At 37.8% G+C, this 17794-nt stretch overlaps 3 protein-coding genes across 3 annotated transcripts; 2 read left to right on the top strand and 1 right to left on the bottom strand.

Annotated features, from left to right (window-relative positions):
* Positions 1–926: 926 nt before the first annotated feature.
* LOC311279305 (GTPase IMAP family member 9-like) lies at positions 927–7723 on the top strand (the record flags this gene model as incomplete). The annotated part of the gene is made up of 3 exons (XM_084390696.1): positions 927–972; positions 1128–1364; positions 6936–7723. The coding sequence occupies 3 exons, from the start codon at positions 927–929 to the stop codon at positions 7721–7723; spliced, it is 1071 nt and encodes a 356-aa protein (XP_084246822.1).
* A 1022-nt stretch (positions 7724–8745) lies between these two features.
* Positions 8746–11459, top strand: LOC311279300 (GTPase IMAP family member 9; the record flags this gene model as incomplete). The annotated part of the gene is made up of 3 exons (XM_084390680.1): positions 8746–8758; positions 8807–9058; positions 10606–11459. The coding sequence occupies 3 exons, from the start codon at positions 8746–8748 to the stop codon at positions 11457–11459; spliced, it is 1119 nt and encodes a 372-aa protein (XP_084246806.1).
* Positions 11460–13755: 2296 nt separating this feature from the next.
* On the bottom strand, positions 13756–16023 carry LOC311279293 (GTPase IMAP family member 7; the record flags this gene model as incomplete). Its single annotated transcript, XM_084390667.1, is given in 2 exon segments — positions 13756–15418; positions 15421–16023. Coding segments are annotated over 2 exon segments (921 nt in total). The 3' UTR covers positions 13756–15100.
* Between the last annotated feature and the right edge of the window lie 1771 nt (positions 16024–17794).

The raw sequence follows: 17794 nt of genomic DNA, 5'->3' as shown, positions 1-17794 counted from the left end.
GTTTGGTCTAAAACGCGACTGTTCTCATGTATTACCGCAGGACAGCAAATGTGAGTAAATTCTGTCATCTTTGCAGGACTGTGATATGAAGAGTGTGCAATGTAGAATATTTTTAGCAATAGTGTGAAAGTGAATAGCACATAACAGGCACAATACTGGTATAAACGTGAATACCTATTGGTACAATATGCGTCACATGACTAAAATTACGTCATCGTTTTTAAATCTCTCCGGTTTCACAGTCCACACTACAACGCAAAAACGGCATTTTCAAATGTATACGCTTTGGAGTGCGTTTTCAAAAAGCTTCGTTTTCCTTAATAAAAACGCCGTCTCAGTGTGGACGGAAGGCCAAAACGGAGAGAAAAAGATGCGTTTTCAAACGAAAACGTATTAGTGTGGACATGGCCTAAGATATTTTTTACACAGTGGGGTTAGTTGTAGCACAGTGTTACCACTAAGCCGCCAAGTGTACAACAATAATGTAATGAAAACAGGGAGCCACACACCTTTTCATGTTTATTTATTTATTATTAGTTATTTTTTTATATATTTATTTTGCCACATTTAACTTTTTTGGACTTTGTTGGAATTTAAATGTCAAAGATCACTTGTTTTTTATTAAAAACTCTGTTTTTCATGCAATAAACCCTTTAAAATGTGATTTTTAGCTCATTTTTATTATTATTACTGTTATTAATAATAATAAAAAAAAAAATGATCACCAAAATGATTTGATATGACAAAAAAAAAAAACATTATAGTTCCAACTTATTTGTTTAAAACATTTTAATTTAATTTAAAAACAAAAATAAATTATAAAACTGGAATTCATTTTTTAAATGTGGTGGGCATATCGTGGGCTGCATTTGCATTCTTGACGGGCTGCAGGTTGAGAACCACTGCTCTAGAGCAAGTGTCCAGGCATGTTGTTGTCTTCACGGATGCCTCCACCACCGGCTGTGGTGCCACGTACAACTGGGCATGCAGTTTTGGGTATTTGGATGGGCCCCCAACTGCATGGGCCCACCATCTCTTCCTATGGAGTCAGAAGCATCTGAGGTCGCCTCTTGCCATTCACATTCCCAGACCTGCTCAGTCATGTAGCTGACGAACTCTCACAACAGTCTGCACTTCCGGGAGAGTGGAGACTCCATCCCCAGGCAGTCCAGTTGATCTGGAGATGCTTCAGAGCCACACAGGAGACCTGTTTGCCTCTCCGGACACGTCCCTCTGCCAGTTGTTTTATTCCCTGGCCGAGGGGACCCTCTGGGACACAGCTGTGCAAACACAGACACTGTGCAAACTCAGGAAGGACAAGGAGCAGGTCTTGCTAGTTGCCCATATTGACCCAACCGGACCTGGTTCCCAGAACTCCCAGAGCTCCTCGAGACAGCCCCTCCCTGGCGCATTCCTCTGAGGAAGGACCTGCTTTCTCAGAGACGGGGCACCCTATGGCGCGGAGTACTTAGGTGGTCATCATCCCTTCGGCGAGAGCCCCTCTACGAGTCGCGCTTACGCCCTGAAGTGGAACCTGTTCGTTGAGTGGTGTTCCTCTCACCGGGAAGACCCCCGAAAATGCCCAATCAGAGCTGTGCTGTCCTTCCTGATGGAGCGTAGGTTGTTTCCCTCCACCCTGAAAGTGTACGTTGCTGTGATTGCCATACGTCACAATCCAGTATATGGCAAATCTCTAGGGAAGCATGACCTGATCATCATTGAACTTAAAATCTTGTCAGCAAAGACAGTGCTCCTGTCTGCGCTGGCTTCCTCCAAGAGGGGGGACCTGCAAACATTTTGGTCAACGAATCATGCCTGGAATTCAAGCCGGCCAACTCTCACTGTTTCCTGAGACCCCAGCCCAGATACGTGCTTAAGGTTCCCACCACTCCTTTCAGCGACCAGGTGGTGAACCTGCAAGCGCTGCCCCTGGAGGAGGCAGACCTAGCCCTAGCTTTGCTCTGTCCTGTCCGCGCTTTGCGCCTGTACGTGGACTGAACGCAGAGCTTCAGGACCACAGACAAGCTAACGTGACGTCGAACGTGAACGAATAAAAAGGGAATGTCTCGGTTACGTATGTAACCCTCATTTCCTGAAGGAGTATTTTTTAGTTTTTAGTTTTAAAACAGCATTTTAAAATTAAAATGATCCTCGTCTACACTGGCGTTTCCACTACGTTTTATAGAAACGATCTGTCTACACTACATGACCGTGTAGTGTAAACAGGCCCTTAGTGACATAGACTAAGCCCACAAAGGCATGAAATGATCTAAACACTTCTCAGAAATATTAAACAAAAAAAGGTTAACAGGAACTATTATTTGTATGAGTCATTTGTGAAACTAGTTTAACCAGCAGTTAAAAAAAACAAAAAAAAACAGCCCCTTTTTGAAAACTACTTTCAGTTTTGTACAGGGATTATGTGATTTTTTTCCTCATTTAACCTTTTGTGAAGTTCATTGTTATATTTACAAAGGTTGTTTTCAAAGGTGAATATTTACCTTAAAAGGCTCTGTAAAAGGCATCTTCATTCAATGGTTCTGGCTGCATGTTGATATACAGTGGGTACGGAAAGTATTCAGACCCCCTTAAATTTTTCACTCTTTGTTATATTGCAGCCATTTGCTAAAATCCATGTTCATTTTTTTTCCTCATTATTGTACACACAGCACCCCACATTGACAGAAAAACACAGAATTGTTGACATTTTTGCACATTTATTAAAAAAGAAAAACTGAAATATCACATGGTCCTAAGTATTCAGACCCTTTGCTGTGACACTCATATATTTAACTCAGGTGCTGTCCATTTCTTCTGATCATCCTTGAGATGGTTCTACACCTTCATTTGAGTCCAGCTGTGCTTGATTATACTGATTGGACTTGATTAGGAAAGCCACACACCTGTCTATATAAGACCTTACAGCTCACAGTGCATGTCAGAGCAAATGAGAATCATGAGGTCAAAGGAACTGCCTGAAGAGCTCAGAGACAGAATTGTGGCAAGGCACAGATCTGGCCAAGGTTACAAAAAAAATTCTGCTGCACTTAAGGTTCCTAAGAGCACAGTGGCCTCCATAATCCTTAAATGGAAGATGTTTGGGACGACCAGAACCCTTCCTTGAGCTGGCCGTCCGGCCAAACTGAGCTATCGGGGGAGAAGAGCCTTGGTGAGAGAGGTAAAGAAGAACCCAAAGATCACTGTGGCTGAGCTCCAGAGATGCAGTCGGGAGATGGGAGAAAGTTGTAGTAAGTCAAACATCACTGCAGCCATCCACCAGTCGGGGCTTTATGGCAGATTGGCCCGACGGAAGCCTCTCCTCAGTGCAAGACACATGAAAGCACACCTGAAGGACTCCAAGATGGTGATAAATAAGATTCTCTGGTCTGATGAGACCAAGATAGAACTTTTTGGCCTTAATTCTAAGTGGTATGTGTGGAGAAAACCAGGCACTGCTCATCACCTGTCCAATACAGTCTCAACAGTGAAGCATGGTGGTGGCAGCATCATGCTGTGGGGGTGTTTTTCAGCTGCAGGGACAGGACGACTGGTTGCAATCGAGGGAAAGATGAATGCGGCCAAGTACAGGGATATCCTGGAAGAAAACCTTCTCCAGAGTGCTCTGGACCTCAGACTGGGCCGAAGGTTCACCTTCCAACAAGACAATGACCCTAAGCACACAGCTAAAATAACGAAGGAGTGGCTTCACAACAACTCCGTGACTGTTCTTGAATGGCCCAGCCAGAGCCCTGACTTAAACCCAATTGAGCATCTCTGGAGAGACCTGAAAATGGCTGTCCACCAACGTTTACCATCCAACCTGACAGAACTGGAGAGGATCTGCAAGGAGGAATGGCAGAGGATACCCAAATCCAGGTGTGAAAAACTTGTTGCATCTTTCCCAAAAAGACTCATGGCTGTATTAGATCAAAAGGGTGCTTCTACTAAATACTGAGCAAAGGGTCTGAATACTTAGGACCATGTGATATTTCAGTTTTTCTTTTTTAATAAATGTGCAAAAATGTCAACAATTCTGTGTTTTTCTGTCAATATGGGGTGCTGTGTGTAGCCTGACTACATCAGACTTCTTACTTCCGCTCAATTTCATTTTCGCTTCTGTACTCAGTCTGAGACAGCGTAATAGCTTTCCATTTTCCTCCGGCCTGAAAACAGCCGGCCAATCAACGAACAGAGGGCGGGCTGAGAGCCGTGACGTAGACACTGATTGTACCGTGGATGCGTAGATTTACTTCACATAATCTGCAAAAGTCGTTCACAGCCATGTTCACTCTGGTATTTCACTCGATGGTTTTGTTTTCGCATCATACTACATGTGTTTACAGTGGAAGTTAGATGCGGCTGAGCATGCGCATAACACACGCCATAACCAAACGTTATGTGATTGGCTTACGGGAACCAATGATTTTAAACTTCAGACAAGCGCCCCCCCCCGCGCGAGAAAGAAAACGCTTTTCAATTATGATATGCCAGACTCTGTCTACGAAGCAAAGTGAAGTAGCAGAGTTTGGCATTACCAGGCTATGCTGTGTGTACAATAATGAGGGAAAAAAATGAACTTAAATGATTTTAGCAAATGGCTGCAATATAACAGAGTGAAAAATTTAAGGGGGTCTGAATACTTTCTGTACCCACTGTATATTTTTTAATCCTTTACATAAGTTATGGTTAAAATTTATATGAAAGTTAATATCAAACTGAAGATCTAGAGAATTTTTGTAATTATAAAAGGCAATAAAACAGTACAAGTTACAAAACATTACATGAATAATAGCTCATAAACCCTGAAAGCTCCGGAGTCATTTTAAAGATTCCAGCCACAATGCTGGAAAGAATTCTGAAAGAATTGTTTTCTTATAGATTTAATTTATTAAGTTGTTTTCTGTTTATAAAATGTTTTGGATAAAGCATTTGCTAAACAAATAAGTTTTGATTTATGATTTAATTAAAGCTCTCTCTCTCTCTCTCTCTCTCTCTCTCTCTCTCTCTCTCTCTCTGAAACATTTTTACTTGTAAATGAAAAGATTCTAAAAAGATTCAGTGTCTTTCTGTATCAGTATGTCTTCGACTCAGTTATATAAATTAGGGAGGGACACTGGTGAAGCATGCTTGATATGGGAGGGCTTAAAGAGGTAGAATATAAAGAGGCAGAAATTTTTATTTTGTCACAGGACAGGAAATCTTAAGCAAAAAAACTAAAACGAAAAACCTTCAACAAACATACCCACACCTATCTACTACTTCAAAATTAGCACCATGGAAACCAAAAAAGGTAATTCATTATTTTGTCAACACAAATCTGTAGTTTTTTTTAAAAAACTCATTTTTAATAGTTTAAAAGATAAAACATTTTAAACTTTTGGGTTTCACTTTATTTTGAAGGTCCCTTTAACACATTCTGCTGACTATAAGTAACGTTGCACTTACAAGTCTACTACTGTAAGTCTGTCTACTGCACTGTCAATAGAGTGTTGGGGTATTAGTAGACTGGTAGGGTTAGGTTTAGAATAAGTTGACATACTTGCAAAGTTACTTATAGTCAGTATAATGTCTGTTGGATGACCATCACAATAAAGAGTTAGCAGATATTCAGCAGACAGTCGACTAATACTCTAATGAGAGTTGGTTGATGTATAGTTGAAAAGTTACTTCTAGTCAACAGAATGTTCAAAAGGGACCATCAAAATAAAGTGTAACCAAATTTTGATTTGAATTTTCCTGCTAAGTTGGCATATAGTCATTTATTGTTTGTTTATTGATTTTTATATTAAATAAATAGTGTTCTGTGCTCTCTGTGCAGCCAACGACAGAGCAGTTTGCATGCTTTGCTCGAACTTTTGCCGTTGCGTTAGCACTGGTTACACTGTTGCGAAAACCAAATGGCGGCGACGTGGGAGGAAGCGTGCAGATTAAGGAGCGGTAAAATTATAATAAGATTCCCTTCCTACGTCAGAAGGGGAGCGAAATCTGATCAGCTTATTTTTAGACATAATTGTAGAGAAAGGCTTTACCAAAACAAAGGTACTGGGTTATCACTTTTCACATTTTCTGGGTTGGTAGATGCACCGGGGACCCGATTATAGCACTTAGACAAAAGACAGTTTTTCATGATATGTCTTCTTTAAATAATACTAGCATGTTAGAGCTGCAACAATCGAAGAAGAGTGAGCAAATTATATAGCAGAGCTTTTTATGTTTCAGTTTAACACTTCATATTCAAAGCAAAATAAAATAATACATAGGCTAATTATCCAGAAACACTGTTCTATTTTTTTTCAGGTATTTTCTTATACATAATGGTGGTGGTTGTTTCCATTCTGAAACTGAATATTCCAAAAAAGTCAGGCTGAAATAATGTGCAATAACATGAAATAATAAAAGACCCCTGTGGTGAAAATCAAGCTTTTAATGTTGTTTATATGTCTATGTGGTGTTTTTAATATGCTTTAAGACAAACCATGTGCAAATTCATGCCAACACCATAGTATTTTCTCCTTAAAACTGCAGTAAACTAAAGACAGTCTCAAAAACGCGGTTTGAAATCGCTGGTGTTCCTGACATCACAAATTACCATGTAAACAATCACGCCAATGTGTGATCATCAGTGAGTGGATCTCTGAGCTGGTGTGAGTGGAGGTGGGGCTAATTTGCATATTCATAGAACCACTTATATTAAATGAGGCAAGGGTGTAGAGTTACATTCAAGCTATTTTAAGACATGAAGAATTTTTTTAAGGAAAAAACTTTAAATATGTAATTGATCAAAGTGATCAAAGATGAGTTTTAAGGGATAAAATGATTGACTACAGCCAGGGAGACTATAAGAACTCTGTGTGCACTCCTTTCAGCTGAGAACATTTTATCCATCCCACAATAATTGTGAATATAGATGTAATTATATCCTTGTCCTTTAACAGTGCAGAGGAATCTGACGAGCAGTGATGAAATAAGAATTGTGCTGACTGGAAAGACTGGAGTAGGAAAGAGTGCAGCAGCCAATGCCATCCTGGGAGAGAACAAGTTTAAATCAGAACTGTCCTCCTCCTCTGTGACCACAGACTGTGATAAGGCCAAAGGAAATGTCAATGGGCAAAGTGTTGCCATTATTGACACTCCAGGCTTGTTTGACACAAAAGAGGATTATGCTGTCACTGAGGCAAAGATTAAACTGTGCATATCCCTCTCTGCTCCAGGCCCTCATGTTTTTCTCGTGGTTGTGCAGCTTGGGAGATTTACGGCAGAGGAAAAAAATTCTGTGGAGCAAATTCAGAAAATCTTTGGAGAACATGCATCAAAATACACCATGGTGCTGTTCACTCATGGAGACATGTTAACGGGAGGACAGAAAAGCATCCATGAGTTTGTTGACGAAAGTCCTGATTTGCTGAAGTTTGTCAAAACTACAAGTGGACGATATCATGTTTTTGACAATGAATCAAAAGATCCAAACCAGGTCAACATGCTGTTTGAACAGATAGAGCAGCTTATGACTGTAAATGGTAAAGAGTTTTACACAAATGAAATGCTTCAGGCAGCTGAGAGGGCAATAGAAGAAGAAAAAGAAAGACTTATGCTGGAACTAAAAATGAGTGAACAGGCAGCAAGAGACAGAGCAGAAAGAAACAATACGTTTTTAAAAGCTGGTTTGGCAGCAGGAGGTGTTGCTGCTGCTACTGTTGCTGTAAGAGCCTGCCCTCTTCAATGAGAAAAGCTCTCTGATTGGTTCATAACTGCCCTTACGAAAAAGAAGTATACTTCAAGTTAATTTTATGAAGTATACTTAAGTAATGTTCAAGTATATTTTTATGGAGTAAGTATACTAATGTCAATATGTACTAGTAGTAAACTTGTAAGTGCACTATTTTAATACCGCTTGGGACTAAATTGGCCCACCTTTAGTATATAAAAGTATATGTTTAAATGTACTGTAAGTGTAACAGTAGTACATTTTAAGTGCACAACTAGTTCATAATTATGTTTACTATTTTAATACTTAGGCTATAGCAACTTTGAAGTATACTCTCAGTAAACTACTAGTTTAGTAGTTTTATACTATAAGTTTTCTTTAAGTGAACTTAACATTATACTTATAGTTTACTATTTATATATATTCTTTGCACTTGCAGTAGGCCTATGTTCAAATGTAATTTTTTTATACTTGAAAAATGCCTTTAACTGTACTTTACTTTTAAAAACATTTTATTAGCTTCATGCATCCTTTTTTATCAACACTTGAATGTTGGTAAGTTTCATAAATAAAGGTAACATTTTAAACAAAAAAGATGAGAAAATCTAATTTTTGTCAAAGACTACGCCTTGATCAGATTCAGAACGATGATCAAAACACAGATGGAGTAGATCGAGTCCAACAGTCGTTTTCTCTTCATGGGTTACGCTTCATTTCATTTGGAAACATTAAGCAGTTTTGATTTACAAGCTGTTTAATGTTTGATGATCACATTATTTTACATTTGAGTGAGCAATCTCCTATCACTTGTTTCAGCTTCTTCTTCTCCTGCGTTTTGATCCGGAGATTCTGTAGTCGAAGATGTGTCATAGCACCCTCTACCCAGAGCTATAATGCAATGCCTAATTGTAATGTACATCTAAAAATAAAAATAATTGAGTAAAAAATGTTGTTGTTTTTTTAAAAAACATATTCTTACTAACAACAAATTCTGTGTAACATCATTGCGTTTTTGGTAATGTACAGACAACTAGTTATGAATGCCAACCTTAGGTTTTGAGTTTATTTTCTTTTTGAACAAATGAAGTTCCATTTTTCCAGGAGTGAAGGAGCCCCTTCGACTGGTTCTGGTCGGCCTTCAGGGAGTTGGGAAGAGTGCAGCAGGAAACACCATTCTGGGCCGAGAAGAGTTTCGCTCGGACATCAGTGCCACTCCTCTCACATCAGCGAGTGAAGGCAGGAATGCTGATGTCTGTGGGAGGAAAGTGACTGTTGTGGACACTCCTGGCTTATTAAACAGTGACACATCTAATACAAATGTAGAGCAGGAGCTGGAGAGAGCCTTGACCCTGTGTGAACCCGGACCCCATGCTTTTCTCCTCGTTATTCAGCTGGGTCGCTTCACTGAGCAAGAAAGACAGGTGATGGACACTCTCCAGAAGATGTTGTGCTCAAATGTGAATTCGTTCACAATCGTACTGTTTACATATGGAGACAAACTTAAGAGTAAAAGTTTAGACCAGTTTGTAAGTGAGGATAAAAACTTGCAGAAACTCACCCAAAAGTGCGGATCACAATATCATGTGTTCAATAATACTGACAGGGAAAACACACGTCAGGTCAGCGAGCTCTTTGAGAAAGTGGACTCTCAGGTGAGAAGGAGAAAGATAACATATTATGTTAGGACAGATATGGAGCAGAGAAAGTTCTGGAATACATGGCACTTCTACATTGCTGCTGCTGCTGCTGCTGCTCTGTTAATGTATGCAACAATTTCCAAGACACCAACACTGAGTGAACTTCCAAATTCACTGACTGCTCCAAGTGTTCAGATAGTAACAAAGGTGGAACCAGAAGTGACTCAAAGTGAAACATTTTGTGAAATGCTGCTTGCTCTTTTCAACAAGGACAACAAAGAGAAACTGTATTTAGCTGGTTTAGGCCTATCACTGCTTTATTTTGCGGGGAAACTAATGAAAAAGTAATTACTAAATTATAGCAATATAGCAGTTACTCTAATTATTTCAATGAGACTTACATCTATGTAGAACACTTTGAAATGTAGATACACAAACATAACTTTGAACTGTTGCCTGTTTGGAAGAAATGTATGTATATTCACTGTTTTGAATTGATAAGAATTATATGCAGTCAATGGTAAAGGTTTAACTACTACAAAATATATAAATCTTTCTGTCTGTTTGAAAATGCAGCTTCTGGTTGATGGAAAATTATGTCAAATTTTACTTATGAATGATACTGTTTGTAAACACTTACATATTTGTGTTATTATTAAAAAGATGTAAAGATGTAAACATAAAGTTTGTCTTTTATAAACTTTATATATCATAAACATTGTTTTATTAATGATATGATGAATGTTTATAAACCTATTTCAGCTGTGCCTGAAACTTGTGAAATTAAAGGCAGTTATTCTCATTAGTTTTTTTCTAAAGCTAAAGGTGTTTCATAGGTTATTCATAGGTTGATTCCCTCAGTATAGATTGTAACTCTGTGGCACAATAATTGCATTTACAATTCCGTTTAGTGACACTAGGGCACAAACGCACACTTTAGCTTTAGGATAAAAATAAAATAAAAAAATAAACATTGACATTTATTAAAACAAAATTAAAGGACAGTGTACATTGTGGTCTTGTCTTTCTTGCGCATATTTAACCATTTATAGCTGTGCAGTGGCTGTGTTTATTCTTGTGTGCTGCACAATGGTAAAGCAGGTATTTTCAGCAGAAAATGCTTTGCTATCAAGAAACACAAATATAACTATCTTGGGAAGAAGAAAAAAGAAAAAACATATTCAACAGATATTCATTTCAGTGTCACATTTAATATCGATGTAACATTGAGCAGTAATACATTTGTTCATTGCTTTTAAACAGTGCCAGAGCAGCAGAATCCACGTGACGAGATCAGGATTGTTCTGTTGGGGAAGACTGGAGTTGGAAAAAGTGCCACTGGAAACACCATTCTTGGTGAAAGGTTCTTTAAAGTGAATTTGTCATCATCATCTGTCACAAAGGTTTGCTGGAAAGCTACAAAGAATGTTAACAGCACAAAGATTGCTGTTATCGACACACCAGGCCTATTTGACCCTAGCTTTACCGTAGAGGAGATGGTCAACAGAATTAAGCTGAGTATTCCCCTTTCTACTCCCGGTCCACACGTCTTCTTGCTGGTTCTTCAACCTGGTCGGTTCACAAAAGAGGACAGAGACACAGTGGACATTTTTCTCAATATCTTTGGAGAAGATGCAAGTAAGCACGCCATGATTTTGTTTACACATGGAGAAAAGATTGAGGATAGAAATATTCAAGAGTTTGTCGCTGGCAATCCTGATTTGAAGATGCTCTTTGAGAAATGCCAGAAGAGATATCATGTTCTTAATAATGAGGCTAAGAATACCATCCAGGTTGATCAACTTCTTGGAAAAATACACAAGATGATTTCTATGAACGGAGAACGCTGTTATACCAATGAAATGCTTGAAAAGGCAGAGATTGCAATTCAAGAGGAGAAACAGCGAATCTTAATGGCAAACAAAGAGCAGAGGTGCAGAGAACTGGAAGCTCTGAAAATCAAATATGAAGCAGAGGCTCTGAAAGAGGCCATAAAAGAGCTGTGTGAAAGACAAGAGAGGGAGGCAAGAGAGAAAGCTGAGAAAAGCAACAAATTTCTCAACATAATTGTAGAGCTTCTGTCTGCTACTCTTGAAAAGTTCCTTATGAAAAAATGAATGATATAGCCTATATACTTTGACTTGTTGAACACTTTTTAGAGATCAAGCCTAAATCTAACCTTAACCTCTGAATATGTTACACCAACCTATAGTATATTGTGTGTGTGTGTGTGTGTGTGTGTGTGTGTGTGTGTGTGTGTGTGTGTGTGTGTTGCCCCAAAAGACATTTAGAGACTTACACCTGTATTTAGCAGGGACCACTTCTGATTGATTGTTAAAAAATAAAAAAATCCTTACTTTACCTTGGCCAGCAGGCCAAGATGGCACCACGGAAAGTAATCTTTTGGGAGACAGTTTTCTTTTGTGCAAAATTTAGCTTTCGGCTGCTCAAAATACACTCGTAGGTGCTGAATAGTTTTGTTATAGATTTCTTGCTAAATTTAGACAAAAAAAGGATAAATATCATCGACCCTCCTAGTGATTGTGTGACTATATCTATGAAAAGTTTATGCTTATTGCACGCAGACGTTGATGAGCTACTTTCTCAGAAAGAACAATGAAGGCAATACCAATGAATGATGAAGGTGAAACCCATACCAATGGAAACAGACGGGGAACGGGTCAAACGGATCCATGACTATGCGAAACAAACCACAGTCAAGCCTGGAGAACAGTCAAATCCAGAGACACCTATTAACAGCCCAGCAAAAAAAGCAATAAGAATGGAAACACTTGAGATGGTCTCTAACAACACCCTGCTTGCTGCAATCAACAAGATTGGTGAAACACAACAGTAATTTCATGAGAATTTAATGTCTGTTGAGAAGGCTGAGAGAAATTAAAGAGCAAGTAAGTGGCATAAACGGCAGATTGGATATGACGGAAGAGAAATTACCAGTGATAACTGCGGATAATAAAATTCTGCGAAACAGGGTGAATGAACTTGAGTCCTTTCAAAGATGCTGGAATCTGAAAATATCTGGAATCCCGGAGCATGGATTCAAACTTTCCCGTTGTGAAAACACGCTTTTTTTTTTTTTTTTTTTACTTTACTAAAGGACATAAACAGTTTGTTACCTGAATAATGTTGAAGCAGAGTTACTAATCTCACAATTTGTATCACTGAAGTTGTTACTATTCGTGTTGTTCACTAAACATAAGGGATAAAACATAAATAAGGAGGGGGAAGAATAATAATGGTATATTTATGCACCATAGAACTAATCTGATATCAATGAGTACCATTTATGTTAAGATTTTTCATTTTCATTTAGATCGATCTATTCTTTTAATTAGTAGTTATATTAATGTTATCATTGTTCTCATGGTTTTGAATTAATGTACGGGGGATTCGAGATATTACTAAAAGAAAAGTTATTTCTTTAAAAAAGGACATTTACTTTCTTCAATAAAAGAAACTTTAAAGGGAATATTCTTGAGTCTCATTTCTCCTCAGAGGGCAGATGGATTAACTGTGATTAACTTTATGATTTTTTACTACCAAATTTTTATGGCTTCAATAATTCTGGTGCAAATACTGTCTACTACAAGAACTTACAAGAACTCACAAGAACTCACTATTGCGATATGGTTTAGTGTGTCAAATTTTGCAGGATGCAATTTATTTAAAACATAAATGCACTAGCCTACTGGTTTCAGATTAAGAGCATGTGTAGATGAACACAGTGCCTCAGTTCACTCTGAAGCCTACAGTGCATTATTTCCTGGCAACTTGCCAAAATAAAATTTAGGTGATTTGATGTTTGAAAATAAAGAAACTAAGATGCAATTATTAGTATAATTAACGAGTTTGTTTGCCCATAAAATCTTTAAGATATTAGGTTAAACTCATTTGGCTTGCTGTCCACTGAAGAGGGGCTCGATGAAGCAGCTTCAACTCGAGCTCTGATATACCCAAGGCACAGAAGACATTAATCTTTTAAGTGATAGTGAAGCTAAGTCAGTGATAGTCAGTAATCAAAAGGTCCCAGATGAGGTGCCACATGCTCCTTTCATCGGGTCTTCAGTTTGAGCTATCCTGGACATAGATTTGCGGAAACACCAGACTCCACTTAATCTACTGTCATAATGATTTCAAAAGAATACAGAATAAATCAAATACAAAATTTTATTTGTCAGGTAAAAATGTATGCCAAATACAAAATAAAACAATTATAAGCCAATTCAGAAATAATAAATACATCACATCAATTGCTCGAAGAATGAATCTAAGAGTAAGAAATGCATACCTGACAGCAGGACACACAGTGGTGTGTGTGTGTTTATAAAACACGGACACAGCACTGCATGGGGGTTTTCTGTCTGCCAGTTTCCCTTAAATACTCAGACCAGAACAAAAGAGTTATATTTTTATTTTTATTTATATATATATATATTGGACCTACTTTCGTGCCCCAAAGGGTCACAGCTGGTTCTGGGGGAAAGAAGCAATGATCATCAGATATCTTGAAGAGACACCACCCACAACAGGAGAACAGAATTCTCATAAGTTTTCAATCTTTTTCATAATACAAGTGACCACTGCATGTGACATTAAAACCATTTTATCAATTGCACTGAAACATTTAAAATGATACCAAACATGAAAGGAAAAAAGCAATAGATTCATATGATACATCATAGGTATTATGTAGACATTGTTTGGTGAACTTTCAGTGATTTTAGTCAGTGTGGAAGGAGGGGAGTATGGAGAGGGGGGCTCGTAGATGGGTGGGAAGATAAGTTCTGGCAAGAGGTGTTCATACTCTTTCTTGCAAAATCTTCTATCCAGATTAGTGAGTTTTATCAAAGTCCTTTTAGGCAAGTCGTGCCACTCGGCCGCCATCTTGGCAACGCCTCCGGGCAGCTATTTCGGACTAACAAGACCAGGCTCCTATCTAAATGAATGGGCAGAGAGTCAGAACTGAGGTGGTGACCATAGACCTGCATTATATGACTGACAGACAAGAACGGTTTGACCTAAAAATATAAAAATTGAAACTACAGCGGAAACAAAGACACCTACATCTTGGATGCCCTTGAGGTAAGCTAAAACATACCAAAATTTCATTTCAAAGTGAACTATCCCTTTAATGCACTTTAGTTATCCGGAAATAGTGCTGAGGTCTAACTAAAGATATACTGAAGTATATTTGATTGTACTAAAGTGGAACTTTTGCAAGTATGCTTTAAATATCTTGCATTTAAAGACACTAAAGACACTATACAGAATATCCTTAGTGATTTTAAACCCATTTTAAGGCTTAATGTTAAGAAATGTGCATTGTGCAATAAATTGTGCATTGTGCAATAAAGTTTAATTATAATATTTATATCAGTAAGTCTCAAGCGATATGTCAGTAAATATGTTAATAGTAGTATACTTAATATGAAATAAATGTATTTTAAATGCATTTTGGTATAGGTTTTTTTCACTAGGGTACCACTATGATTATTCTTAGTTCTGGTGAACAACAGCATTAATAATTGACAGTGAGTTCATGAAAATGTCATAAATTAAAAAAGACAATGTAAAAACTCTGTCATTTTTACTTTGAAACTGATTTGAAATGTCCGTGGAAGTGATAATCGCTACCACAGAACTGACAGCTAAACAAAATTGCTTCAAAACATATTTTTTTCTGAAGTTCTGAGATACAGTATATGTTAGTGAGGGATAATGAAACAAAACTAAATGTTTATTTTGAAAACCAAAATGTGATGATGTCCTGAAGCAATTTAAATGGATGCCAAAGGATGAAATAATTGTTGTTCTCAGTTTGAACCCTTGCCTGTTTCTCCTGGATCTCAGCTAACTGCTTTTTCATTTTCTCTAGTTGCTTTTCTTGTTCTTTGTTTTTAATGTTTAGATGCATTTTCTCCTCTAGAGCCTCCATCGCTCTCTTTCGTTGTTCTTGATTCTCTTTCAGGATTCGTTGTTTCTCCTTCTCAATTGCTCTCTCTGCCTCTTGAAACATTTCATTAGTGTAGTATTCACTGCAGTTATCACTAACCATTTTTGTCCATCACTAACAATATTGTCCAGCAGCTGCATAACCTGTGGTGAATCCTGCTTCTTATTGTCAATCATGAAATAACGTCCCATACAGTTCCTGACAAATGCTCGTAATATGGAATTACTGCAGATAAATGTCTTAATGTCTATGAGTTGATCTCCATGAGTAAACAGTGCCATAGTATAATCCCTTGCCTCTTCACTAAATATTATCTCAATTAATTGTATTGTTTTTGCATTTTCTTTTGTGAATCTGCCTGGTTTAAAAACAACTAGAAAGGCATGTGGACCTGGAGCAGAATAAGATATACACAACTTAATCTCTTTCTCTACCTCTTCTTCGCTCATACTTGTATCAAAAAGACCAGGTGTGTCAATAATTGAAATTTGTCTTCCATTAATAATCCCAAATTCCTTTTTACATCCTTTAGTAACAGATGAAGATGAACCACTTGATTCAAAGACTTTTTCTCTCAAGATGGTGTTTCCTGTTGCACTTTTCCCATTCCCTGTCTTTCCAAGCAGGACAATCCGGAGCTCACCTTTTTGTTCTGTTAAAGAACATGAATCATCACATCCAAGACTTATTTTACTGTTATCTATCATGTCATAATCTATATAAAAATAAAATAATATAATAATAATAATAAGGAAATAAATAATGATAATGATAATTTTCAAAACTATTTCAGTTAACAAGGCTATAGACCTTATGTAGCTCCGCCCCTTTTCAGCGCTGCGCTCATTGGCCCTCATTTATCATTCTTGCGTAGAAACGGGCGTATATATTGGCGTAAGATTATGCTTACACTCCTCTCATCGCCTGATTTATGAAGCTGTGCGTACCTTTGAAATCCAGGTGTACGCAATACCTCCCCTTGATAAATGCCGCGGCTGAAAACGATCGTCATTAGAATAACACGCCCCTATATATTCAAGTCTCCGCTCCCCCCACGCCCTCATTTTACGCCATGGACACACGGAAGACGGCAAAGAAGAGAAACTTCTTTGAGAAAGAGAAAGCGAAACCAGGGAAGTGGAAAGAAACAAAATTGATTTCTAGATTTTTATTATTAATGACGCTTATTGTTATTTAGAAGAAGAATGTCGTTATTATTATTGTTTGTATTATTATTATTATTATTATTATTATTATTATTTAAAAGAAGAAGAATGTCATTTTTATTATTTTGTCAGTCTGAATTATTTTTTTGGTCATTGAAAGCCTTTCATTACTAAACCCAGTCCGTGCACCTGCCGGGCCTAACCCTGGCCTAACCATCGTTTTAAAGAATATACAACGGAGCGCGTCGAGTATAAACGCCTCGTCCGTTTGGGGAGGTGCGCGCGCGCAGTCTGCGGAGACTCGCGCTGCGGAGCCAGGCGAAAGTATAAACAAGGCTTGAAACGTCAGGTAAAGCGCACAGGCTCGCAACTTAAGGAATACATATGCCTACAATTCAAATGCTTTGGTAAAGTCACACAATTTAAACATTGAAGTCCATGTTGCACAAAAATAAACACTTAAGTTTATAATTACTATGTTGTTGTTTTTTTACAGTGGGTCATAATATATCATATCTTTTAGTTTGTCAGTGCGTTTTGTGGTGTTAGGAATTGTTTTTCTGCGCATTCCCGCACTCAAAACGTGCGTACACCACCTCCTGAGCTGGCGTAGGATTTGAGCGTGCCGTACGCCAACGTCCATATTGATAAATCTCAAAGTCACCGTGGTTTTGGGTGTACGCCAGGTGTACGCTGGAAATTTGGTGTACGCACTTTTGATAAATGAGGGCCATTGTCTTTTGACTTCCGGTCTGTATTTTCACAGCGTTTTGCGTGTTTATTAATGAACGGCTCGTTTTAAAATCTTACCGGTCGATTTACATTTGTTAAGTCATCTGCTTTAAACATTACAGTCCTCATGATAACTTTCGTTAACTTTACATTAAGTAAATCCACTTAAAAAGCTAATTACTCCTGGACAGAAATGCCATATAGGGTAGAGTGGGGGAAAACGCCCCCCTGGGGTAAAACGCCCCCCACCTGTTTTTCCCAAAATAATCACTAAAAGTAGTCAAGATACATTTTTACTGTTGCTATGCACTACGTTGATAACGGGGATATACAAATCTCTACGGAGAAGCTGACACCAGCGACACATTTGAAGAGAAGAGGATTACATGGTAAATGCTATAATTTTCAGATATTAGTAAATAAGTGTTTAAGAGAATATTGTTCTGCAGGATATCGCAGTGATGTATGATAAATGAATAGTGAAGTCTGTAGTTTGAGATCATATATTATTTATAAGGAATATAATTATATTTTAAAAATTAAACATTTTTTAAAAAACTCATAGCTTGTGGGGTAAAAC

Source organism: Rutilus rutilus (assembly GCF_951802725.1).
Source record: "Rutilus rutilus genome assembly, chromosome: 2".
Classification (NCBI taxonomy): Eukaryota; Metazoa; Chordata; class Actinopteri; order Cypriniformes; family Leuciscidae; genus Rutilus; species Rutilus rutilus.
Note: the sequence above shows the minus strand (reverse complement) of the source record. Positions and strands in the feature narration are given on the sequence as shown.